General features: G+C 39.5%; 1 protein-coding gene across 2 annotated transcripts in view; it reads right to left on the minus strand.

The window, feature by feature from the left end:
• The window catches only part of AP3D1 (adaptor related protein complex 3 subunit delta 1), a 154,844-nt gene that overhangs the window by 69,490 nt on the left and 59,772 nt on the right, over window positions 1–25,582 (minus strand). For both annotated transcript variants that reach the window (XM_044003260.1, XM_044003266.1), the window contains exons 3-11: window positions 24,894–24,974; window positions 23,600–23,680; window positions 20,531–20,638; window positions 15,850–15,979; window positions 13,979–14,118; window positions 13,096–13,169; window positions 8,322–8,371; window positions 4,590–4,639; window positions 4,040–4,088 (exon numbers count right to left, since the gene is read on the minus strand). In XM_044003260.1, coding sequence (XP_043859195.1) covers window positions 4,040–4,088; window positions 4,590–4,639; window positions 8,322–8,371; window positions 13,096–13,169; window positions 13,979–14,118; window positions 15,850–15,979; window positions 20,531–20,638; window positions 23,600–23,680; window positions 24,894–24,974 — 763 coding nt within the window. The remainder of the gene's footprint in view (window positions 1–4,039; window positions 4,089–4,589; window positions 4,640–8,321; window positions 8,372–13,095; window positions 13,170–13,978; window positions 14,119–15,849; window positions 15,980–20,530; window positions 20,639–23,599; window positions 23,681–24,893; window positions 24,975–25,582) is intronic.

Below are 25,582 nucleotides of genomic sequence, written 5' to 3' on the forward strand. Positions count from 1 at the left end.
CCTGTATATATCATGTTTGTACATAAGCTGTTGGCATGTTGTATCTCTGATTTAGACTATGAGCTCTTTGAGAGTAGGGACTAAGTTTTTGCTTTTGTTGTATCCCCAGTGCTCATGTAGCTGTGTGACCCTGGGCAAGTGCACACAGTAGGCACTTAATAAATGCAAGCTGACTGACTGAAACCAGAATTTAAATATGCTAATACTGAAAACAAGAAACGACTAAGGGAACAGACACTGGCACAAACTATAACCATTTCCTATGAAGTTTAACTAACGTAATGCAAATACCACAACAAGGAGAATGAAAAAACATAAAAACTGCCTCATCTGATAGGCATTTGATCACCTTGCCAAGTAGAGTGCACAGTATGGCAACTAATGCCAACAGTAATTTAGAACATAACCTCATTTGCACAATCCCATTGAGGAGATGGATAAAAGATGAGTAATGCTGCCTCATAAAAAAGCAAGCAATGCTAAAGGAAAAACAAGCTTGTGGAAAGCTTGGCAAAGACTCAAGTAAGCCAAAATATCAGAAAAAAGATTTCAGGATTAAAGCAGAAGGCGGATAAGAGAAAAAAAAATGGAAAAAGATCTGTCAAATTTGTTTTTTATATAATTTTTTGCCAAAAATTCAGTTAATCCTATTTGGACTTTAACATCATAGTCCCCAAAGTATTGCAAGAGGAATAAAAATGGTACTTTAAAAATGGGAAGAGGGGCAGCTAGGTGGCACAGTGGATAGAGCACTGGCCCTAGAGTCAGGAGGACCTTAGTTCAAATCCAGCCTCAGACACTTAACACTTACTAGCTGTGTGACCCTAGGCAAGTCACTTAACCCCAATTGCCTCAAAAAAAACAACATAGAGGAATTCAATAACTACTTTTCTTCTCTCTTATAAAATCCTTATACAAATTATCTACATAAACAAGATATCTTTGATAAAAACAGGAGGGAAAAGGCTTTCTCGAACAAGAGTTTACATTTTTATATCCAACTCTACAACTGACAAAGATGTAGAGATCCCACTATGCTTACTCTTTTTTAGTCTAGCATAGAAAAGCCAGATCATAACACCAACAATGAATGGCATACAAAAAGAAACATACTCAGGACATCAACAAAGATGTAGTCATTGCAAAGGGAGGCAGACTGGTCATACAGAGAGCACAAGGGCTAACAGATACCACCCAAATGCTGAAAAAGTACCTATATCATGTGAAGAGGCCTAGAGGAACATTCCCCCATCCTGCTGGCCCACTGGGTAGATTCCTTGCAAAGGATTTATTGGAAAGCACGGACATAATTCTCCCAGGCCAGATGGCTCAGACTGACTGACTGTAAACTACCATTCAAAAGAGTACAGAGGGGCAGCTAGGTGGCACAGTGGATAGAGCACCGGCCCTGGAGTCAGGAGGACTTGAGTTCAAATCCGGTCTCAGACACTTGACACTTACTAGCTGTGTGACCCTGGGCAAGTCACTTAACCCCAATTGCCTCACCAAAAAAAAAAAAAAAAAAAAAAAAAAAGAGTACAGACATCAATGAGGGCACAGATCCATGGAAGTACTTTATAAGAGATGTGTGAAAGCAAGGTATCAATAAAATGCTGAGGAAGGAAAGATCATATTTTAGAACTCTGATTATATATAATTTAAAGTATTTATACTTCAAGACAGTAGATAGAAGGTAGATTTATTTTTGTTTTATACTGACTAAAAGACTGGTATACTCAAATGTGGAAAGACAATCTAAAATCGAACAGAAATGAAATCCATAAAATTATGAATGGCAAACAAACTTAATCACCCAATCCTCTACTGCAAGATACGGGGTACTCTGGACCAGAACCATGAACACAACACATCCTTTGAACCCTGAGCAGGTGAGTTGAGAATAAAAAGAACAACATCAATAACAAGTGTGATAGTTGGGAAACTCATCATTCCAAGAGGTGGTCCTAACAGGAAATAAAAATGAAAGCAGAAAGAATCTGTACAACTACATGAATAAAAGACCCTTAAAAGGCTCAGAGAAGCTAGGATATATTTAACTGTTGAGGTTGATATCAGGGAAGAACACTGACATGTCTCATATGGTCCTGGTTGAGAAAAAATATTGGGTTGCATAAACCAGGCTGTTGACCCCAGTTCTAAATCCTATAGTTATCAGTGGCCCAGGTGGCATAAATTTGCTTAGAGGAAGCCTTTTCCCAGGATTATACAGGAGATGTATTTAAAATGGTAGACTGGTATGTGAAGAATGAAATCCCAGGAGAACCGTGTCACAGGGAATCACCCTGACTCATTCACTTAATAAGGTTAAGACTTCTGGAAATTTTGTAGGAAAATAGAAATGAAGTCTTAGAGAACCTTTAAACCTCAGAATCATTTAGTCTTTACGTCTCAGAAATCTGGAAAATCTTTCCTGACCTTCCAACTGATTTTCCTACCTCCAAACTACTACAGCAATTAATGTCTGTGCAATCTAAGAGGCAGTATTCTCATTCTCTTGTGATATTTTATTGTCTTAACCTGCAATTTTAACTAGGCAGTTAGTAACTTTGTATATATTTGTGCCTTCTCTCTCCAACTAGGGACCAGGTCTTGCAGATTATACCCCATACAATATCTGACAGAGTTGCTATTGGTATTTAGTTGTTTTCAGTCATATCTGACTCTTCAAGAACCCTTTGGGGTTTTCTTAGCAAAGATACTGGAGTATTTTGCCATTTCCTTCTCTAGCTCATTTTACAGATGAGGAAACCAAGGCAAATGAGGTTAAGGAACTTACCCAGGGTCACACAACTAGTAAATGTCTGAGGCTACATTTGAATTCAGTTCTTCCTGACTCTAGGCCCAATGTTCTATCCACTGTGCCACCTAGCTGTCCCATCTGGCAGACTATCTTGCAAATATTAGACGTTAAGCAAACTTTAAAAAATTTGGCAGTCAATTCTTTGCAATAATAGTATCTTGTGGGGGGGAGGGGGGCAGCTAGGTGGCGCAGTGGATAAAGCACTGGTCCTAGATTCAAGAGGACCTAAGTTCAAATCCAGCCTCAGCCACTTAACACTTACCAGCTGGTGTGACCCTGGGCAAGTCACTTAACCCTCATTGCCCCAAAACAAGCAAACCAACCCCCCCCAAATAATAATATCTTGGGGTGGGGGGGAGAGAAGATAAGGGCATAAGGGAGGAAAGCAATCCTTGTTTCTAATCTCTGATAATTTATTCAGAAAGATTTGGCTTAAAGTGAACATTTATTACATCTAGTTTCCAGAAGTCCTTAATACTGAGTGTATGCACTCACTGCTACAAAAGAGATGTGCCTTCTTAGCAGAAAGATTATTTTTGTTTTGGTTTTGTTTTGTTTTGTTTTTTAAATTTTTGCAGGGCAATGAGGGTTAAGTGACTTGCCCAGGGTCACACAGCTAGTCAAGTGTCAAGTGTCTGAGGCTGGATTTGAACTCCAGTACTCCTGAATCCAAGGCCAGTGCTTTATCCACTGCGCCACCTAGCTGCCCCGAAAGATTATTTTTAAAGGGAAAAATATGTGTGCAAATATGGATGAAGGATATTTTACACTGCTTAGGAAAATAATGAGGAATGCCATCTGTTGTTCCACCTAATTTATTAAAACTGTGTTTCCAGTAATTATTTTTATGATTTTTCCATATTCATTAAGGCTTAGAATAAAAACATGTTTCTACAAGGCATAAATATTATCCTGTGTTGGCTCTCATCTTGAAATTTCTTTATCATCTTCTGTCCAAATAGAGCTTCCTTTGGATTTCCTTTCAGAGCTACTACTATTCAATAAATGAATTTAATTCAACCTCAACTATCAGCAAGCTGTCATTTCTTCCGTAAAATGGACCAGGCATTGTCTTAAAAAGCCACCCATTACCTGATTCTGGAAAGCATCTCAAACTGGTCACATAAAGGTTATATACAAAGAAAAAAATGTGGCATAAATAAAGAAATAAGGCCATGAAGGGAGAATTAGAGAGAAGGGGAAAGGGGAGTAACTTACAGTTTTGGTCTGAATCTTCTATTAATATTCTTAATTTCTGAACACAAAGCTGAAAAGAAAAACTCAAGTCATTCATTATAGCTTCTAACATTAGAGGGCTGTAATTTTTAACAAGATAATAAGTCAACTCAGAAATCCTAAAAATTGACTGTCCACTTCTCAGCCCTTCACTCTCTCTAGCACTTCGTTCCTCTCCACTGCAGGTAGAAAAAAGAAAGTTTCCCTTTCTCTCTAGCCATGTCTGTGCTCCTAGACAACAGCAGAGATAATCACTAGAGAAAAAAGGGTTCCTACAGAGACAGGTGAACATACAATTCCTAGGATAGCTGAATTTGTACATCACAGCCCAAGAGCTCTTAGAACCAACCCAAATCTTCCCCACGGTCAACTGTTTTAACTTCAGCTAATTTTGTTCACTCCACCATGTCTCACAAACCAGAAAACAATGAGCTAGCTGATAATAGGGTATCTTTCTATGGACAATCTACTACTCTGTATCCATCCAATTTCTTCAATTAGAACCCAGATGCAAAGACAGAAATGACCATACCTGGATGCTGGCACTGTGATTGGGCATTCCAGAAGACAGAGAAATCAAAACTGAAACAAAGAGTATCAGTTAAACTTTCAGCTCAAACAAACCAAGAACCAAATCTCAAAAAATACAAATAGCAGAAATGCATCTAACTTGAACCTCATGTTTGCTTCTTCATAAGTCTACCAATATGCAAAACCATTAGTATCAAAGACCCCTTAGCACAATCCATTTTCAATTATCTGTGGCAAATTTTAAAAAGATAAATTATATATAACCTATATCAGATTGCTTGCTGTGTTGGGGAGGGGGGAGGGAGGGAGAAAAATTTGAAACTAGAAATCTTATAAAAACAAATGTGGAAAACTATCTTTACATGTAACTAGAAAATAATAAAATACTTTTATGATTAAAAAATTAATGTTGAAAACTATTTTTACATGTAATTAGAAAAAATAAAATACTAGTAAGTGGGGGGGGGAAATAAATTAGCTTCCTTGTGCCTTAAGAAATTTCTAAATTGTTCCTTATCACCATGTTATAAATACATTGTGATTTTCATAGTAATGTAAATCAAATATAATTAAGAAGGTAAATATGACACTTTGAAAAATACCAACAGAAACACCTAGTAGAGTCTGTGTTGTTTTATACACCACTGCAACCTCTGATTTAAACAAATAATTAAGAACTAGCTCTATTTTCTTACTTTACTTCAAAGACCTATAATGAGTGTGGGCTCTCTCTGCACCAATGTATGGTGCATCATTCTTTTATGACTTGGTAGAGATTCTGTGATTCACTGGCTGTGGCCTGAAAAATTCACCACCCTTCAAACAATCTGTTGATGAGACTCTCTGAATGTGGCTAGACATTAAGTCACTGGTCCCTTATGTGAGGCCTTTAAGAGAACTTGCCACCATCTGCTCAGCTGGTATACCCTTTAAGACCCCGGAGTTATCTTAACAACATTAAGAGAAATTGAATTTCAGTGGAGGTATATTTATGTAAAAGTCCAAAATTAGAGTGTTATGTTATGCCTATTTCCTATGTCTTGTTCATGACTATGATAAATACCCATGGCTCACTCACTTCCTCTCTAGACCACAAAGAAAGCGCGTTCTAAATCAAAGTGATGAGGAAACACTTTTAACCTTCTAAGATGAAAATAGGATCTGGAAATGCTGAAGGATTCTGGAAGTATGGGATGCCTTCCAAAAGAGTACTGGATGATTCAGATTTATAATAAAAGGTGTTGTTTTGAAAGTATACTGGGTAAAGTCTAGCCTGACCTTTGTCTTTTCACAGCAGTTGTGGAAAAGTGGCTAAAACTTGGGGGCAGGAGGGAAAGAAGAATAAACAAGATTTTTCATCCTCTCATGGCATGCTTTCACCCCTTTCTAGAAGTTTTTGCCCCTGCCCAGAGTGGAACTATCCCACAGTATGTTGAATGGAGCAGATGAGGTTGGGGCTAGTGAGCCAAGGCTAGAATCTGGTGCTCTTCTGCCCAAAGCAGGCTGGGGGCTGGGGGAGAGAGATTGTTCCATTCATTCATTTTCGTACAGAAAACATAGGTATTTTTGATAGCTAGATAGAGCACAGAATTTTGAGGGGAAAGGGGCATTAGAGCTTATCAAGTCGAACTCCCTCAGTTTTACACATGAGGAAACTGAAGCCCAGGGAGGCCAGGTTATTTGTCTAAAGTCACCAAAAGAGGGAAGAGTCAGGATTTGAAGCCAGCTTCTCCAACGTCAAGCTCATGGCTTTTTCCATAATTACGAGTGTCTTCCAATAATTTAATACTTATTTTAGAGGGGACAATATTACTGTCATTGAAATTTTTCACAGAATCCCTATTTATAATATATCTAGGGTTCCATGGAACAATATGGGAAATGGTTTTTTAGGGTATTCTTTATAGGTAGGACATAGTGATAGGAATAAAGACTGGGTATGTGATTTCACTGTGTACACTCAAAAACTGCATCTGCCCTCTGTGGCAAATGAGATCATTTTTAAGGCACTCATATTCTTAGTCTAATTATGCTAAGAAAAAGGCATGGTAATATGGTTCGGGTCATCATGTAAAAGAACGGGCATTATAAGCCGGATATTATAACACTGCAGCTAACATTAGTTATCTTTGTCCCTGTTTTATCTTCCTGCTGGTCTATTCATTTTATGAAGGCAAGATTCCCCTCTTCACCAAACTGTTTAATCTTCCCAGCACTGCTCTGGGCACAGCTGGTAGGTACTTAATGAAGATCTGCTGAATACAAACACATTAATCCCAGGTACCAGGATAGGCCATACTATGAATTATGGAGGCAGTGACCCAGAAGCACGGTCAGTCCCTAAGATGGCCCGCCTTTATCTTCACTTCTAAGTTTGGGATTTGTTAGAACTGACCGGTTTGTAACAACAACTTCACATCTTCCAAAATCGCTAGCCCCGCCAGGTTGGTGCACACTTCAATTTTGCATCTTCTATATAAAGCAGAACTTTTTTTTAAAAGGCTGGTTTTCAAAAGTTACAATTTTACTTCTCAGAGATAATAACGATCTGATGCTGTTTCTCATGTTCCAAAAAGTAGAATAATCAAATCCTCAAAGGTACGTGGCGAGAAAAGGCCTCATCAACTGAAGGCAGAAATGTTCTCAGCCCACTCCCAGGATAAGCCCAGTGAGCTATACTCAGCAACCTGGGGTCTAATCTACAGGTCAAAGAATGGGGCTAAAGGGAAGACCTTGCTCACAAAGCTTCTTTTTACTTTCTTCAAAAGTCTTTCAGAAAAAAGGTCTTATTTTAGTCTCATTCAAAATGGGCCTTCATCCTCTTTGTTCTGACAAGGCCCTTTCTTAGTTGCTAAGTTGTAAGGTAACAGCAGGTAAATGGTTTCAAGTTCAGTGCAGTCACATCCATGCACATGGTAATGAAAAGGCTTCTTCTGGCCTCTGGGGCTCTCACTAATTTGATTAGATTTAATGTAATTAGAATGGGGACGCAGAACTACAATATCTGTTTCATCAATTAGAGTGTAGTTTCAGATAACATCTGGACTGGCAGGCAGAAAAAATGAGCTAAACTCTGCCCAGGTGTGTGCCAGAACCACTAGTTTCCCTTTACTTTTTACACTGCTTGAAAAGATAACCTTGTTCCCTAATGGAGCCCTGGTTACTCCTAAGCCTATGGAGCTGACAATGGGCAGATGTGCTTTCAAACACCACTCTATAATTAGAGAATCAGATTAAGACAAAATGCTAGCTTTATGTTGGTACTGAGATCTATGTTAACATCACAACAATAGAATGAAGTAGTAAAACTAGAGACTGGGTTTAAAAATGAAACTAAGCAAATGAATTTGTTTTAGGGGCTTGAACAGTCCATGAATACTAAGGATGAGGTAACAAATGACACAGAAGAGTCAGGAATCCCTGACTTGTAGCTTAGAAGGTACAGTCATCAGACTGACACACTAACCTCTGACCTCTAGGTTTTCACTATGGCACCCACAACTACTGGTCACTCACACTCTGCCTATGAACAGGACCTTGTGACAAACTTAGGCTAAACAGATTTCCCCTACCAGCTGTTCTCACTTGCTGTGGCAAGAGCATGGCTCTGAGGGGGAAGAGGCACTAAGAGGCGAGCTAAGAAGTTCTCCCAGTCCTCCTTGATTTGTGCTTGACAGAGAAGTGTGCACACTGGAGCTCTTCTGTGGCATGAACTGTGAATTTTGATCCTCACCTGCTATCACTGTGTTCACACATTCATAGAGAAGAGACATGGCAGAAGTGCTGAAAAGAGAGAGAGGTGACAAAATGACCACATGCCCTTTAAAAGCCTTAAACATCTCTAAAGCTCAAGGAAAACAATGCTCAGAAAGCAGCAAACTGAGAATTCTGTCAAACGGGTGTGCTCAAATTCTTAATGAGTGTTTGTTTCTATCAAGTGGGGAAAGTTACAAATGTCCTTTCTCAAAATTTCCACCAACCTGTGATGCCATCCATACACATGGAAAATCGCACAAGCTTATACGTATGAAAAATCTGCTGGCAAGAATAACAGCAACAACACTTTGGATTCATGCAACAATTCCTTTTTCAATTTCCAAGCTCATCGTCTCACATGACCCTGCTTATAGGGATGAGCTTGGGGGTCCCTGCCAACATTCTGGAAGGCAGTTGGGGCTTGAATTTTGAGGTCCTGAGTTGGAGTGGCTTGCCAAAGATGACAACCTGGATTTCTAATCCAGAGCTCTCTATCACTGCGGTCTTTTTCTTAGGATAAATCCATGACCCAACTTTGGTGATTGATTGTCCCTGTCTTTGAGCTCACTACCGACTATGCTTAAGAACCAATCATCTTGAGGATAAGAATCTATAAGGGTGGAAAAGGTTGGACCATAATACGACCAACTTGTTTATTTGCTAATGAAACAAAAATCAGATTTACACATTTTCCCTATTCTTTATTTAAGTTTAAGATCTTTTACCTAAACAAGCTTTGGTTTCTCCACAAAGAAGTCTTATGTTCCCCCCCAAAATACCTTTGACCACTGATCCAAAAGGATCTAACAGAACATGGTAACTCCCCAGCAATATTAACATAACCCCTGCATAGGGTAAGAAGGGAGAAATACACACTGTATTTTTGTATTTTGCACATCATACCTAAAAATCAACACCGTGGAGAGACGTCTAACACATAAGTCATACAGGCATCTAAAAGTAACTAAAGCACAGTAGAAAAAGTACTTGACAGAAATCTGGAAGAGGAGAGTTGGAGGATCGGCTTCCCCATTAAATGTGACATCTGACACAAGCCATTTCTACCCACTCTCTGGACCTGAGGCAGAGAGAACTGTTATATCTTGATATTGTGATGAAAATTAATTATTCTAGTTAAAAATCCTCAAACTTCATTAAAATAATGAATTATAATGAGGTCAGAACAAGAAGAATACAGAGGATTAACCTATAAATACTATCTATCTTAATATTCTTCCTGAAGAAGTACTAAATTTGATCAATAGTATGAAAAATAACTGAACAAATCATAGCAAACATCTGCCTTTGCCTTTATTTTGAAAATACAGACAGTATTTTGCTACAGTAGCATTTTTTACCTATGAAAACCTAATAGTATGGTTAAAATTGAAATTGTCCGCAATCCAAATACCTCTTTTGCATGTTAACCAAAAATGTGTTCAAGCTTATTGATACAAAAAAACAATAAGATCAGAAGACAATCTCAGAGACAGAAGGTATCTTAGAAACAAGCTGGTATTTCTTAGGGTTGAGGAAAATGAACAGTTAACTTGTCTAATATTACAAAGCTAGTTAATGGCAAAGCAGGCACCAGACTCTAGCAATCAATACTCTTAATCTTTACTATAACGCACTGATATTTTAAAAAATAAGTCTCCAAGGGCAGCTAGGTGACGCAGTGGATAAAGTACTAGCCTTGGATTCACGAGGACCTGAATTCAAATGCAGCCTCGGACACTTGACACTTACTAGCTGTGTGACCCTGGGCAAGTCACTTAATCCTCATTGCCCTTCCCCCCTGCCAAAAGTCTCCAAATGTACTGCAACTAAGGAATTAATGAAAATCAAGAAAACGGTCTCAAAGCTAGTACCTAAAAAGAGATTCATTTCCTTTACGCAAGCTGGTAACAAGCTCAATTTGCTTGCTCAATCCAGGCCTATTATTTTAACACTCAGGAAGGGCAGCTAACATAGGAGTCATATTAGCATTTTTAAGTAACTCAAATATAGTGGAAATAGCACTTGACAGAGAGCTGGGAGAAGAAGATTCTAGGACCAGCTTTCCCATGAACTGTTATTTCTTGGGCAAAACCCTCCCAACTCTCTGGACTTCAGTTCCCTTCTCTGTAAAGTAAGGGGTGGAACGAGGTAAGTTTTAAGGTTCTCTTTATCGCTAACGTGCAATTTGGCACCACTGCTTTCTTATTTTGCAATGAGGTTAAAACTGTCTGATCTGTAAATCAACCTGAGAAAAAACTTGGGAACACACATACGATCTTGTCTAGTGAGTTGAGAACAAGAGAAACCTTTCTTTAAATTTTTCATCTTAACAACAGTAAACTAGGGGGAAACATCACTCGTTTTATTTATGGAGAAGAGCCACCTGGTCAAAATGATCAAACAAACCAACACTGAAGAACCCACCATGATCCACGGGACAATCCATCTATGTGTTGTGGAGAAGGGACATGCTCTGCTCATCATCAGCAACAACTACTAACTGCCACAAACAGGCCCACAGGTACAGAAGCCCTGACAGTGGCAGCATCCATGCAGATGGCGTGTCCTGTCTCCAGTGAACCCCTCCCAGCTATCGTCTAGTGATGCACTGTATTAAGCACAAGGGACACAAAGTGGGACTAAAACCAGTCCCTTCCCTTGAGGGGCTTACAATATAACGGGGATACAAATATCCAGGATAAATAGAAGATAATTAGCAGAGGGCAGACACTAGAATTGAAGGACTGTAGAAGGGGCAGTTTTAGTTAGGACTTACAGGAAGCCAGGAAGGTCAGTAGATGAAGCTGAGGAAACTGTTCCAAGCATAGGAGGAAAGAGAGATGGAGTATCTTGTTCATGGAAGCCAAGGTCACTGGATGAAAGAGGTGGTTGTAGGGAATAAGGTAAGAAGACTGGATAGGTAGGAGGGGGCTAGGTTATAAAGCTTTGAATGCCAAAGAGAGCATTTTGTATTTCATCCTGAGGTGAGAGGAAGCCAGTGAAGTTTACTGGTTGGAGGGTGTTGGGGGGGAGGCTAGAGATATGATGGAACCTGTATTTTCGGAAAATCACTTTGGTGGCTGGAGGATGGGACTGGAGTGAGGAGAGACTTAGAAGCAGGCAGATCCACCAGCAGGCTATTACAATAATTCAGACATGAAATGGTCAGGGCTGAAACCAGAGAGGTGGAAGTAGAGAGGGGAAGGGGCATAGTTGAGAGATATTGCAAAGGTGAAATCAACAGGCCCTGGCAACAAATTAGATGGGGAAGAAGGGTGGGAGTGGTGAGAGGTAGTGAGGAGTCCAGGATGGCTCAGCTGCTACATCACCTTGAGGAACTGGGAGGATGCTGTTGTCCTTGACAGTAACAGGGAAGTCTGAGGTGAGGAAGGTTTAGGGAAAAAGATGATGAGTTCAGTTTTGAATGTGTTAAGTTTAAAGACATCCATTTTGAGATGTCTGAAAAGCAATTAGAGATGTGACTGGATGTTAGCAGAGAGGTTAGGACAAGATATGTAGATGTGAGAATCATTACCATAGAGATGATAATTAAATCCATGAGAGCTGATGAGTGTGTGTTCAAGGAAGAACAATAATTTTCATGTTAAAAATAATAAATATCCATATGAGTAAGTCAGTGATTCAGAGACAGTGGAGGAGGGCAGCTAGGTGGTGCAGTGGATAAAGCACCGGCCGAGATTCAGGAGGACCTGAGTTCAAGTCCAACCTCAGACACTTGACACTTACTAGCTGTGTGACCCTGGGCAAGTCATTTAACCCTTATTGCCCCTCAAAAAAAAAAACACCCAAAACCTAAAAATAACCCCAGAGACAGTGGAACTTTATTTCCAAAGCCAAATAATTTTTGGATTATCTAGGCCAGATAACACAATATTATTTTAACGTGTACTTTGGCAATTTAGAAACTTACAAGTGGGAAGGACACTAAAACTCTTCTGAAGATCTGCAGGACAAGAACTCTATGGTCTATTCCTTGAGAGTATCCATTCCAAGGCATTATCCTACTAACCCTCAACACCCCCTTGTTTAAGATACGGTCCTGCCTAAATCAAAACGAAATGTGTTTGTCAAAAGACAAGTGCTTTTATAAAATTTCACACAATACAACGGTTATTAGTATATTGTGTCATTCTTTACTGGGTACTCCTATTGTGGCTCAGTGACCTTCAACAAGACTCAAACTTAAAAAGCATCTGTGTTCTAAGCTTAAGCACACCCTCAGCTCAAAGGAAGAAACTTAGCCAAGGGGCTGAATTATGACAGTAAAAGCAAAAAAAAAAAAGGCAATCACTTTGAAAACAGTGACATCATAAAAACAAAGCAAGTCAATTCATTATGGAACCTTCTTAGAAGGCAAATTATTATGAAATTGAGCAATTTAAATATTTATTGACTGCCTAAAATGTACACAGTCAAAAATATGCTAGTCCCTGGAGCCCTCCCTCCAAGAAGCTCAGAGTAGACAGGATCTTAAAGGCAAATTAGACTAAGAAGAAAAGTGTGTTCTGCCTAGTTTTAAAATTTTTCAGAATGGCTCAATTCCTATATGTATTCCTAGAAATAACCTGATATGTACCCATAAATATTTGTTCTTCATTGCTTAAGAAACTGGTGGAATGAAACAATGTAATTGTATTTGCCTGCTTCAAGTATGTAATGATATATTTAAGAAAAAGAAAATCCGTATTTGCTTGGGGGCTAGGAATCCAAAAATTTCCCTTCCAACTTACCTATGTATTAGGTTGGTGAGGGGTTCAATCAGTTTTTTTCCCAGCCTTGGTTCTAAGGGAGTAAGAGCACCAAACTATTTGAATAAAAGGAAAAATCAATAGATTATTTTATGGCAGGATATAGACCATATTTGATCATCTTTTCTTTTTTAAGGGCAAGGCAAGTTTGCAGCAGGTGCTTATTTTCTTCCTGAGCATGTTGACTCTAGATATTCTCACTCCTTTAGATTAATTTATTGTGAATATTACTGTGTAGTCTTTCGATACTGTCTAAATTTTTTTTTTGTTTTGTTTTTGCAGGGCAATGAGGGTTAAGTGACTTGCCCAGGGTCACACAGCTAGTTAAGTGTCAAGTATCTGAGGCTGGATTTGAACTCAGGTCTTCCTGAATCCAAGGCCAGTGCTTTATCCACTGCGCCACCTAGCTGCCCCCGACACTGTCTAAATTTTTAAAAAATAATAAGGTTGGGGGTAGCTAGGTGGTGCAGTGGATAAAGCACAGGCCCTGTATTCTGGAGGATCTGAGTTCAAATCCAGACTCAGACACTTGATACTTACTAGCTGTGTGACTCTGGGCAAGTCACTTAACCCCCATTGCCCCACAAAAAAAAAAAAAAAGTCAAAGGACCTGGAACTTGGAAAAGGACAATGAGTTTATATGTTTGCTATTAATTCATTTGATTATACTTTTATAGATGCTAATATTTTCATCTAAGATTTTATTCCTTGTTCTTTAAGCTTACTTCATTTCCTTTTTTTTTGATGGTTAATTATTTTACCAGAAAAAAAAAAACTTGTAAAGAAAATATTCAATAAATGTTAGGTCGTGAACAATTTTCCTAATGAAAACAAAAATCTATAATCACAGCATGGAAACACTTGCCAATTTGATAATCTTAATGAGGACCCAATTATTAGTGGAAGAAGTCATCAACTTAAAAAACAGTGGAGCAAGGGACAGGTAGTTCTTGGGATTCCGTCTGGCCAGCTCACAGATGACATTCACTGCCGCAGACTGCACACCTGTGAATACAAGGGAAGGTTGTTATTAGGGGACGGCTCCGCTCCAGCAGGGACTACATAAAACGACTTTGGTACCTTGGGCAAGGGTACATATGGCAAGTCATCATGAGTTAGCTATCTGTTCACATCATCACCCTCCAAATATTCTTTCTCTTATAGTGGAAAAAACATACTGTCCAGATTTCTGTGGAACACTTCTGTCCACTTATGCAATGACCAAGCTAACTTGGGTTCCCATCCCTTCTCGCCTAAACTACTGTACTTGGTTTCTGCTTGGCGTCCCTGCCTTAAATCTCTTCCTTCTCCAACCATTCCTCCACAAAGATGCCCAAATGATGTTCCGAAAGCATAATCCTGACCCTGTCACTCTCCTGATCAATCTCTAAGAGCTCCCTCATCCTGCTAAGATCAAATACAAGTGTTCATTTGACACTTAAAGCCTTGAACACTTGGCTCCAACTTACTTTTTTTTTTTTGGGTGGGGCAATTGGGGTTAAGTGACTTGCCCAGAGTCACACAGCTAGTAAGTGTGACATGTCCAAGGCCGGATTTGAACTCAGGTCCTCCTGAATCCAGGGCCAGTGCTCTATCCACTGCGCCACCTAGCCGCCCTGGCTCCAGCTTACTTTTACAGCATTATACCTAGTATTCTTCAAAACTCAGCTCAAAAACTACCTCTGAAATGAGGCATTCTCTGACGACCCCTTTCCCCAAAGCTTCTGTTGCTTCCATGCAAAATTACCTTGAGTTTATTTGTTTTTATTTATACAAGAACATGTTATTTTCCATGATAAAATTCCTTAAATACAGGGTTTCTTACTTTTGTTTTTTAACTTCTGTTCTGGGGTTGGTCACTAGTAGTAGCTTGAATGGATTCAGAATGGGACCAAGATGATGCTCAGTCCCAAAGATTCCATGTACTAGGTAGGTTCAGTATATCTTTTTAAAAAATGTTTTAATAATAAACATTTTTATATGTTTAATGTGATTGAACATATATAACCTATATTGGATTTCTTGCTGTCTTGGAGAGGGGGGAGGGAAGAGAGGGAAGGAGAAAAAATTGAAACTAGAAATCTTATAAAAACAAATGTTGCAAACTATCTCTAAATGTAACTGGAAAATAATAAAATACTTTTATGGAAAAAAATAGACATTTTTATTTATAATTTTGGGTTCCAATTTTTATCCGTCTTTCCCTGAAATGTCAAACAATCATATGGGGCATACATGATTATGTAAAACATTACCATATTTGTCATTTTGTACAAGAAAACTTGATTAAAAGAAAAAAAAGAAAGTGAAAAATAGCATGCTTTAGTCTGTGTTTCATCAATATCAGTTCTTTCTTTGGAGGTGGACAGTATGTTTCTTCAGTCATCTTTTGGGATTGTCTTGGATCTCAACTTATCTTTAACTTTATTTACAGATCAATTTCAATTTGAAATTATCCTTTCAATCATCTTACAAAAAGTGATCCAAACATCTCCTTCCCCTTTCTAGCCCATCCCACACAGAATTTTAGAATTGGAAAGGGCCTCACTATTCAAATCCAGACCTGAAAAAGAATCCCAACCACAGCAGACCCAATAAAAGGTCTTTTTAAAAGTTCAATCTCTATCATATTTTTCACACAAAAATGGACTCATCAAGATCTTGAATGTAATAGACCATCTTGCTACTGAACATGAACATTATTAAAACACCAAAGACAATAGAAATGTCACCAACCAGGGTCAGGATCCTCAAGTTTTTCTTTTAAACGAGGGAAAGCAGGGCGAAGGGACTCTGGGTACTTCAAGAACACTTTATACATGATCAGCACAGCCTTCTTCCTGATGTAAGGTTTCGTGTGTGACATCTACGAACCAGACAAATGCAGGAGATGCAAATACCATGTTGGAGATCTGTGCATTGGTTCATTTCAGTTCTCTCTCCCCCAAAATGCAAGCACGGTGTTGTAACCGTTAGGAATTTATAGGTGAGATCTAATTTTGAAAACTTACAAAATTTCTGCCTCCTTATCTTCCTCATGCCATGAAGGAGGTATAATTTCTTTGCAAAAACTATTTTATTTCTCAAAATAAAGTCTAATCAAACTAGAATAACCCAGCCTCAACTTATCTCTTCCCAAGGCCCCAAAAGAAGACCTCTCCCTCATAGATGCCAATCTCTTCACATCCAAAGAGGTTGAATTCAGTCATCACAATACCAATACCCACTGAATACCATTCCCATTCCTGACTCTATTCCCAACCATGTTTCAGGGTTCAGTTAGTTTCTCACCTCTGCCATTTCTCTCTGACCCTTACTAACATCCAAAAAAGTTGATGATCTAGTGTGCTCATTAACTCAAGAGCTTACAATATCTTAGCATCTGTTTTAGAGAATTTTATCTACTGTCTTGAATTGGACTTAACTGTTTTATTACTAAAATGAGATTAAAATGGATAATTATAAGCGAGCGAGCAAGAGAGAGAAACAGAGAGAGAATTAGAATAAAAATATATTTCATCTCCTTAACTAAACAGGATATACGAACCCTCCTGGAGGTCAGGGCCCATGCCAGTCAGTCAGTCAATGTATATTTATTAAGCACTCACTAGATACCAAGTACTGTTAGGGCTGGAGATAACAAAGAACAGCAAAAATAGTCCCTAATTCAAGGAGCTCGTATTCCTCATTCCCTTCCCCTTCAACCATCCCAAAGTCCTGACTAAATGTACAGCCCCCCCCCCCCCCGTGTCCTTTGGAATCACTGTTCCACAGACAATAAATTTCCCTTCACCATTAGTCTTCCTCTTCCACTCCTTTCATCTTCTAACAATTACTGAAACCTGAATCAACCCGATGACACAGTCTCCCTTTTCAGCATAGGCTGCACTTTTACCCATTCTCCCCAGCTCACTGGTTGAGAAGGGGAGTTGCAATGTTCTTTGCTCTCCACTGCCATGTCCAGGTTCTTTCCTTACCTCCATCACTTAGTTACCTCTCCTCCTTTGAGGTTCATGCAATTCATATCTACCACCCAATCAAAATCCTGGTAGCTATCTCTACAGACATTCCTATCACTTTCTTTCCTTCCTCAAAGAGTTCAATACATAGCTCACAATTTTTCTCTCCTCCCCAACTCCTGCCTTTATACTAGGGAACCTTAATAAATGTTGCCTCTCCCTCAAAACACCCTAATGACTTAATCTCTTAACCCACTCACTTCCTGTGACCTATTCCTCCACTCCACCTCTGCATCAGACAAAGATGGTCATACTTTTGATCTTTCCATCACTCACAAATGCACCAGCTTCATGTTCAAAAATTAACCCCCCCTCCCCATCTGATCATAATCTATTGGATTCCCACCTCTCCTCTGCCTTGTATTACCAAGCTCTACTCTGTCTACACCATGATCTCCAGTGCCTTGACCCTCAGTTCTCCTCCAAGGCATCTCCCTGCATTAGTGTCTGTTCCACTTCCTCCACCGTAACCCCTTGGTGAACCAGTTCTTCTCTATACAGTCCTTTTCTCATTAATGCCCAATCCACTTATATGGCTTATCGTGCCCTGCCAAGCCTCAATTTCAGATCAATCCCACCACCTGCCACTTTCTATACAAAGACCGCTGAACAAAGGTGGAGAACAATTCTGATTGGGGTCTCCTACAAATCTGTTACATAATCTCAACTTCATAAGCAATATTTCCACTCACTCTTATCAACTCACTATCCTACTCTTCACAACAGGTCTTCCAAATCTTTTCATCCCTTCCTATGCCTCCCATGGCTCCTCCTCCCACTGTTTCAGCTGATGTTTTACAGAAAAAATTCTGGTCATTCATGATGAGCTCTCTCTTCTTAGTTTAGATCCCTCGGATGCCTTCTGTCACTATCAACTCCTTCACTTCTGTCTCGAAAAGGTGGCCTTACTCCTTCCCAAGGAAAATCCCTTTACTTGTTTAAGCCACCTCATTCCATTTCATCTCCTCCAACACACTCTCTAACTTATAACTCTAACTTCAGTCTCTTCCTGTCTGCTGGCTCTTTCTTTACTGCCTAGAAATATGCCCATGTCTCCACTACTCTTCAGAAGCCTTCTACCCCTTCTCTTACCTCATATTTCTTCTGCCCTTTGTGGCTAAACTCTTTGAAAAGGCCATCTACCATAGGGGACACCACTTTTTCCCCTCTCCAACCTGATTTCCAACCTTATTGTTTCCCTGAAACTGTTTTCCCCAAAGTTACCAGTGATCTCTTAACTGCCAGATCCAAAGGTCTTTTCTCAATCTTCGCTCTTCTTGACCTCTCTGCAGCCTGCCCCGTTGCTGATCACTCTCTTCTCCCTAGGTTTCTGGAACATCACTTCCTTCTGGTTCTCCCTATCTGACTGTCCTGCTCAGTCTCCTTTGCTTGGTCCTCTTCTAAACCACGTCCTCTAATTGTCAGAGTCTCTCAGGATTCTGTCCTGGGCTCTCTTCTCTTCTCCCTCTATATACTGCATTTGCTACCATGGATTTAACTGCCATTGATCTATGCTAATGATTCTCAAATCTACCTACCCTGCACTGACTTCTCTGCTGACTTCCAGTCTCACATCCCCAGCTGCCTATCGGACATCTCAAAATGCATGTCCAGTAGATTCCTTAAACTCAACACATCCAAAATTTCCCCTGCCTCCAAACTTCCTTCTTGCTGTCAAGTGCAACACCAGCCCCTCCTCCCCAGTCTCCAAGGCTTGAAAGTCTGGTATTGTCCTTCACTCTCTCTAACCCCCCATGTTGCCAAAACATGTTGACTTCACTTTTGCAACATCTCTCCAATCTCTCCTCTGATAATGCTGCCATGCTGCTGTGACAGTCCTCATCACCTCATGCCTGTATTATTGCAAGAGCCTGCCGGTGAGTATGCCTGCTTCAAGTCTCTCCCCACTGCAATCCAACCTCCATTCAGCTGCCAAAGTAATTTTCCTAAAGTACAAGTTTGAGCATGTCACTCCCCTCTCCCTCACTCAATAAACTGCAGTGGATCCCTACTGCCTCCAAGATCAAATAAAAAAAATTTCTCTGGCACTCAAAGCCCTGGATGCTCCCTCCAATCTTATACCTGATTCCTGACATGTACTCTTTGATCAGTGACACTGGCCTTCCAGGTACTACAAAAACAAGACACTCCATCTCTCAGCCATGGACATTTTCTCTGTCTCCCTCTACTGCAAATACTCATTTCCCTGGCTTCCTTTAAGTTGCAATTGAAATTCCATCTATTACTGGAAGCCTTCTCCATACCCTGCTGACTCTAGAGCTTGTTTGTACTTATTTTTTTGCTTGTTGTCTCCCCTATTAGATTGTAAGCTCCTCAAGGGCATGGACTATCTTTTGTCTTTTTGTGTATCCTCAGAGCTTAGCATAGTACCTGACTCAGAGTAGGCACTTAATAAATGTTTACTTACTACTGATTATTCTAAGGGGGGAGATGACATGTCAACAACCATATGCAAAAAAGATATTTACAAGATAAAGCGGAAATAATCTTAGGGGAAGGGCACTGGCATTAATGTGACGGGGAGAGGGAAAGGTTTGGGCAAGCCTTCTTAAAGAAGGCAGGATTTTAGCTGACACCTGAAGGGAAGCAAGGTCAGCCAGAAGACAAAGAGGGGATAGAGTGAATTCCAGGCATGGAGAACAGCCACTGAAAATGCTCAGAGGTGAGACAGTGTCTTAATGGAGGAACCTGAGAAGGCTGGTGACTCTTGATCCCAGAGTAAACCTCCTGGTTTCTCTGGCTAAAATCTCACATTTGCAAGAGGTCTTTATTAGTGCCCACCCTCTGAAACTATCTCCAATATATCATGTCTAGGATTATAAAACTGACCAATTATAATAAATTGTAGAAAGAACAAGTTCTCAGATCCAGGGTTGAGAACCCTCACTATAAACCTCTCTGCTGACAAAACTCTAAAGTATCTAGGGTCACCTCCATGCCATGATATCAAAATATAACTTTAGGGATATGTGAAAAGGTTAAAACAAATACCAATCACTGGTTTGTAAACTGAGTTGCTTTACAACTGAAGAGCTCAAGTTATAAATCACGGGGTATTCTTAAGATTTCACCTCTTGGGGAAGCTGGGTAGCACAGTGGATAAAGCACCAGCCCTGGATTCAGGAGGACCTGAGTTCAAATCTGACTTCAGACACTTGACACTTACTAGCTGTGTGACCCTGGGAAAGTCACTTAACCCCAACTGCTTCACAAAAAAAAAAAAAAAAAAGACCTCACCTCTTTTAAGTCCTACAACTCATCTTTATACCACCTAGAGGTTTTATCTCCCATTTTATATATGAAGAAAATTGAGGATCAGAGAAGAGGTGACAGACTTAAAATCATCAAGAGAGGTCTAGTTATTTCTGCCAACTCACCAGAGTCATGATGTCATTTGCCAAATCTCTGGCGAGATCTGGAGTAACAAAACAGGACAAACCAGTCAGTGCAACTCCAGTATCATACTGGTTGGGGCTACTCAGGTCCTGCAAAGAGGGAAGGGAGAACAATTTAACAAAGCATACAATTCCACTCAACTTAACATGAGCTACATTTTCATAGAAGCATGACATATGGGATGAATGAAAATGACAATATTCATGAATTTGAGGAGGAATAAAATTTCCCATTCATACTATTTTGTGGGCTAAGCTTGAACCAGGCAATATCTCATCCAGTTAGTTTCTAAGGAAACAGCCTATGTAGGAAAACACAATGTTTTAACTGGAGAATTTAGAACAAACTATTAAAAAAGAAAAGAATTTTAAAACTATTACAGGTGGGAATTGCTGGGTACCTAATAACGCACCTATTATACTAAATCACTGAAGCAGAAATTTCTAAGGTGGGCTTCCTCATTATAAGCACCATGTAACAGAGCTGTATATCTGTAGAAATAATGGGTCTAAGAAATCATCCCAGGGGACAGCTAGGTGGCGCAGTGGATAAAGCTCCAGCCCTGGATTCAGGAGGATCTGAGTTCAAATCCAATCTCAGACACTGACACTTACTAGTTGTGTGACCCTGGGCAAGTCACTTAACCCTCAATGCCCCACCCACCCCCCCAAAAAAGAAAGAAATCACCCTTGCTCGAAGGGTTGGTTTAAAATATTACCAACAATAAAAAGAAATTACCACAAATTTAGAAGTAACATCACCAGACAATGACACATAGTTTTGGGTGACAGTAAAATACGTTTAAGTGAAAGGATGAGAGTCTAGGTAACTCCTCAGAACTGAATAATGGAAAATCCTTTTGCCCTTCAGTTGGGTTTTTTACTCTATAGTGTGCATGGATAATGCATCATGTGGCTCAGAAACTGTTCATTAAGTGTGGACAGTTCTATGGCTTATCCTGCATTTTCATTGATTCCAATTAGTGAGAAAGTATGAAAACAGAGGAGGAAAAGAATGAGATTGGGGCAGCTAGGTGGTTCAGTAGATAAAGCACTGGCCCTGGATTGAGGAGAACCCGAGTTCAGGTCGGGCCTCAGACACTTGACACTTACCAGCTGTGTGACCCTGGGCAAGTCACTTAACCTTCATTCCCCCCACCCCCCCCCAAAAGAATGAGATTGCAGTCTTGATGCCTTCCTTGTACTGTCTTCATCATCTTTTTGTTATATATTTCTATATTACTATTCAGAAGCATATTAAAAACCTTTAGAAATATTTTTAAATATTATTTCTCTAGTCAAAAAAGTCCCTTTTCTACTAACCCTCCAACACTATCAGGTGTTACATTAAGGACAAAAGACCTTTCATAATGAAATGGATTAAATTTGGAACTGGGGGGGCAGCTTGGTGGCGAAGTGGATAGAGCCCTGGCCCTGGAGTCAGGAGGACCTGAGTTCAAATCCAGCCTCAGACACTTCACACTTACTAGCTGTATGACCCTGGGCAAGTCACTTAACCCCAACTGCCTCACCAAAAAAAAAAAAAGAAAGAAAGAAAAGAAAAGAAGAAGAAAAAAAAGTTGGAACTGAAGCTTGAGTTCCAGTCTTCCACAATCCCTGAAGAGAATAACCCAAAGAAAGTGCTCTATATTCCACTGATATGCCTTTAGCAAACAACTTGGGAGCCATTTTGAAGTCAAAAACCCTCAAGAGTCAGATCCAGCTTGTATCTTTCTTCAAGGCAATATATTCCTGGCCCTATATCCACAGATGCACCAAGTCACTCTGATGTCCCCAAATTACCTTTTCTGAAAACAGTGGGTGTATGAACCATGTCTATATCTGACTTCCAAAGCTGGATTCAGTTCCATTCTTGGCCCTGTACTTGAGCTTTTTTTCTGGTTTGGGGTTAGAAAAAGGCCAGAAGCATAGCCAGGCAGAAAGAGATAAAGGCCAAAGGCCACGTTCAGCTCACCCTAGTCTATTTAGAAAAAAAGTAGCTGCCTTCAGTGGTTAAAAGTCTTCCAGCTGCTGATTCGTAAATCATATATCCCTAATTCATTATATTATCTTAATTGTTATATAACTAAGGAATGAAACCAATACCCCCCCCAAAAAAAGGTTGTCTGAAATGCAGAGAATAAAGAAGATGTTACTGAATTAATCACTTTCCCATTTTTCTCAAAGGGGAAAGCAATCAGCTTGTGAACCTCATTCAACGTTAGTCAACACAAGAATAAGCCTTAACAACAAACATATGGCCCAAAATTACAACTCATTTAAAGCAGACTCTTTAATGGACCAACCCTCAAAATAGCCAAGTAGTATTAATAATAGTTCATACTTATATAGAGTTTATAGGCTTGTAAAGTTCTTTGCATAGTTATCTCATTAGAGGCAGTTAGATGGCAAAGTACTTAGAGCACAAGACCTAGAGTCTGGAAGATCTGAGTTCAAATCAGACCTCAGACACTTACTAGCTATATGATTGTGTAAATCACTCAACCTTTCTGTGTCTCAATTTAATGATCAGTAAAATGGAGATAATGATAGCACCTGCATCACAGGGCTACTGTAAAGATCAAATGAAATAACTGCAAACCTTAAAGCATCATATAACTACTACCTAATATTATTATTATTCTCACAAAAACCTTCTGAGATCAGTGCTATTATCCATTTTAGAGATGAACAAATGAAGGCTCATGGTAAAAAGCTAAAAAACAATACACATTCAATAATTTTTCCAGAATATTCCAAACTCTTGGCAAAAAGAAAAAAATTCACCCCATTATTTCCTATAGCAAATGTTTTCATTTTTTGTCTTATCTTTTCTGAGGAGAAATAAACAACTATACAGGGAACTTGCTTGATAGATTACTTTGTAGCAGGGTCTTTTCCTTTTTATATTAGATTGATTTTCAAATTGAGATGATCGTGACCGTCCTATACTAGTTATAAATGAGATTAAATGGCTTTTTAGAAGGAAACACACACAAGAAATAGTGAAATCTTATTAAACACTGGTTCCAGCTGAAACTGATCACTTACCTTTCGAATTTGATTGGTAGTCAGCATAATTACATCAGTTCCTTCATGAAAGCACTGAGAAGCAGCTAGATAACCAACTCGCTGTTTATTTAGAAAAACAGAAGCATTAAATTTTTTGCCACCATTATTGCCTTTCTTGAAACTCAAAACTCTTGCTCTAGAAGCATCAGTCCCAAGAAAAACAAAACCTGTAGTCATAAAAGAACTACAAGCTAGATACATGGGGAGCTGTTAACTTTGGCTGCCCAAGACAACAAAACATTTGTTTAACATTCCAACCTAATATTTCAGTGTTTTAGAATGCTCATTCTTCCCATTTCCACTAACTTTATCTTTGCCACCACTGACTTTTTAAAAACTTGTTGCTACATCTACAGTTTACTATCAACGTATGGCTATTTAGCCTCTACAGTGGATCAAATATGTATCCTAAACTCCAAGCCTGTAAACTCCAAATTATGTTTTAAACATACAACTGAATATATTTCAAATTTTGCTGAATACAGTATACATCTTTTAAGTGGTCAAAAGGCAGAACTGTGTTTTGTAAAGCTACTGAGGTAAAAAATGAACCTGGTGGTAAAAGAAGGAAGTCACATTTCCTCTACAGACACTAACCACAGCAATACGCTCTCACTTGGGTTAGATGATATCAGAAATAACCTAGTTGACTTCAGTCCATCTTGACATTGTATGGAATTTACATTTGGCCTAAGACAGACAGTAGACAAACAGTAATAAAATAAAGCTCAGTGTTTCATCTAGAACAATAGGCAGAATGATCAGATTTTAAATAGTTCAGGCAACTGCATCTGTTAGTGGAGCCAAACCTTGCTAATGACTCTACAGTTCCCTACTTCTGGATAAGCCACATTGAAAAGATCCCATTGAGGATTTTCTGGTAACATGGAAGTAACCCACCTGGCCCCAGCCGTCTCACCCGGTCCATCTCCAAGCTTGTTAGCACGTCCCAATAACCCAGCCCCCTTTCCCTGAACTTTCATCGGGTGCGATTCCTAGTAAGGAGGAAAAGAAAGGGAGGAGCAGTGGGCCCTTCCTCTTCCCCTGCTTCTTTCAGGGACTCAATAGGTAGCACCCCTCTCTCACTTCCAGCTTTACTTCTCCTATACAAGAGCTAAAGGTTTGGAGGAAATTTCACAATGGGTTTTTCCTCAACAACAAAAACCAGGCTGAGGATCTCTGTACTGGGCTTTGAAACAGTGACAGAGACTGCCATATTTAAAAATGGTGACAGAGACTGCCATATTTAAGAACAGATACAATGGCCCCTTACCTTAAACGTAAACTTTGAAGCACTCATTACTTCAATAATGTTGAAAGCAGCCCAGCTGATGTCATATCCCAACATCTGTAACTGTTAGGAATAAGAGTAAGACACCATTAGTTTATAGATCCTTTTTTTTTTTTTTTTGGTGAGGCAAATGGTGTTAAGTGACTTGCCCAGGGTTACACAGCTAGTAAGTGGTAAGTGTCTGAGGCCAGATTTGAACTCAGGTACTCCTGAATCCAGGGCCGGTGCTCTATCCACTGCGCCATTTAGCTGCCCCTTATAGATCCTTCTTAATGACCCTTGAACCCTAAAAAAGAGAAAGGAAAGTAGAAACATTAAGAATGAGATTTACAGGGGGCAGCTAGGTGGAGCAGTGGATAGAGCACTGGCCCTGGATTCAGGAGGACCTGAGTTCAAATCCAGACTCAGACACTTGACACTTACTAGTTGTGTGACCCTGGGCAAGTCACTTAGCCCTCATTGCTGCAAAAAAAAAAAAAAAAAAAAAAGAGATTTACAGATGCAGAGGAAGACCACATTAGGACCACATACTTTGTATGTGTGCATGTTTTAAGGCTTGATATCTGCTTAAAGTTAGATGAAAAACTTATTCAAAGGATAATGGACAAAACTACGCCAGCATAAGAGTGTTTCACTTTATATTTGTATTAATGTGATGAAATTCCACACCA

Source organism: Dromiciops gliroides, chromosome 1, assembly GCF_019393635.1.
Source record: "Dromiciops gliroides isolate mDroGli1 chromosome 1, mDroGli1.pri, whole genome shotgun sequence".
Classification (NCBI taxonomy): Eukaryota; Metazoa; Chordata; class Mammalia; order Microbiotheria; family Microbiotheriidae; genus Dromiciops; species Dromiciops gliroides.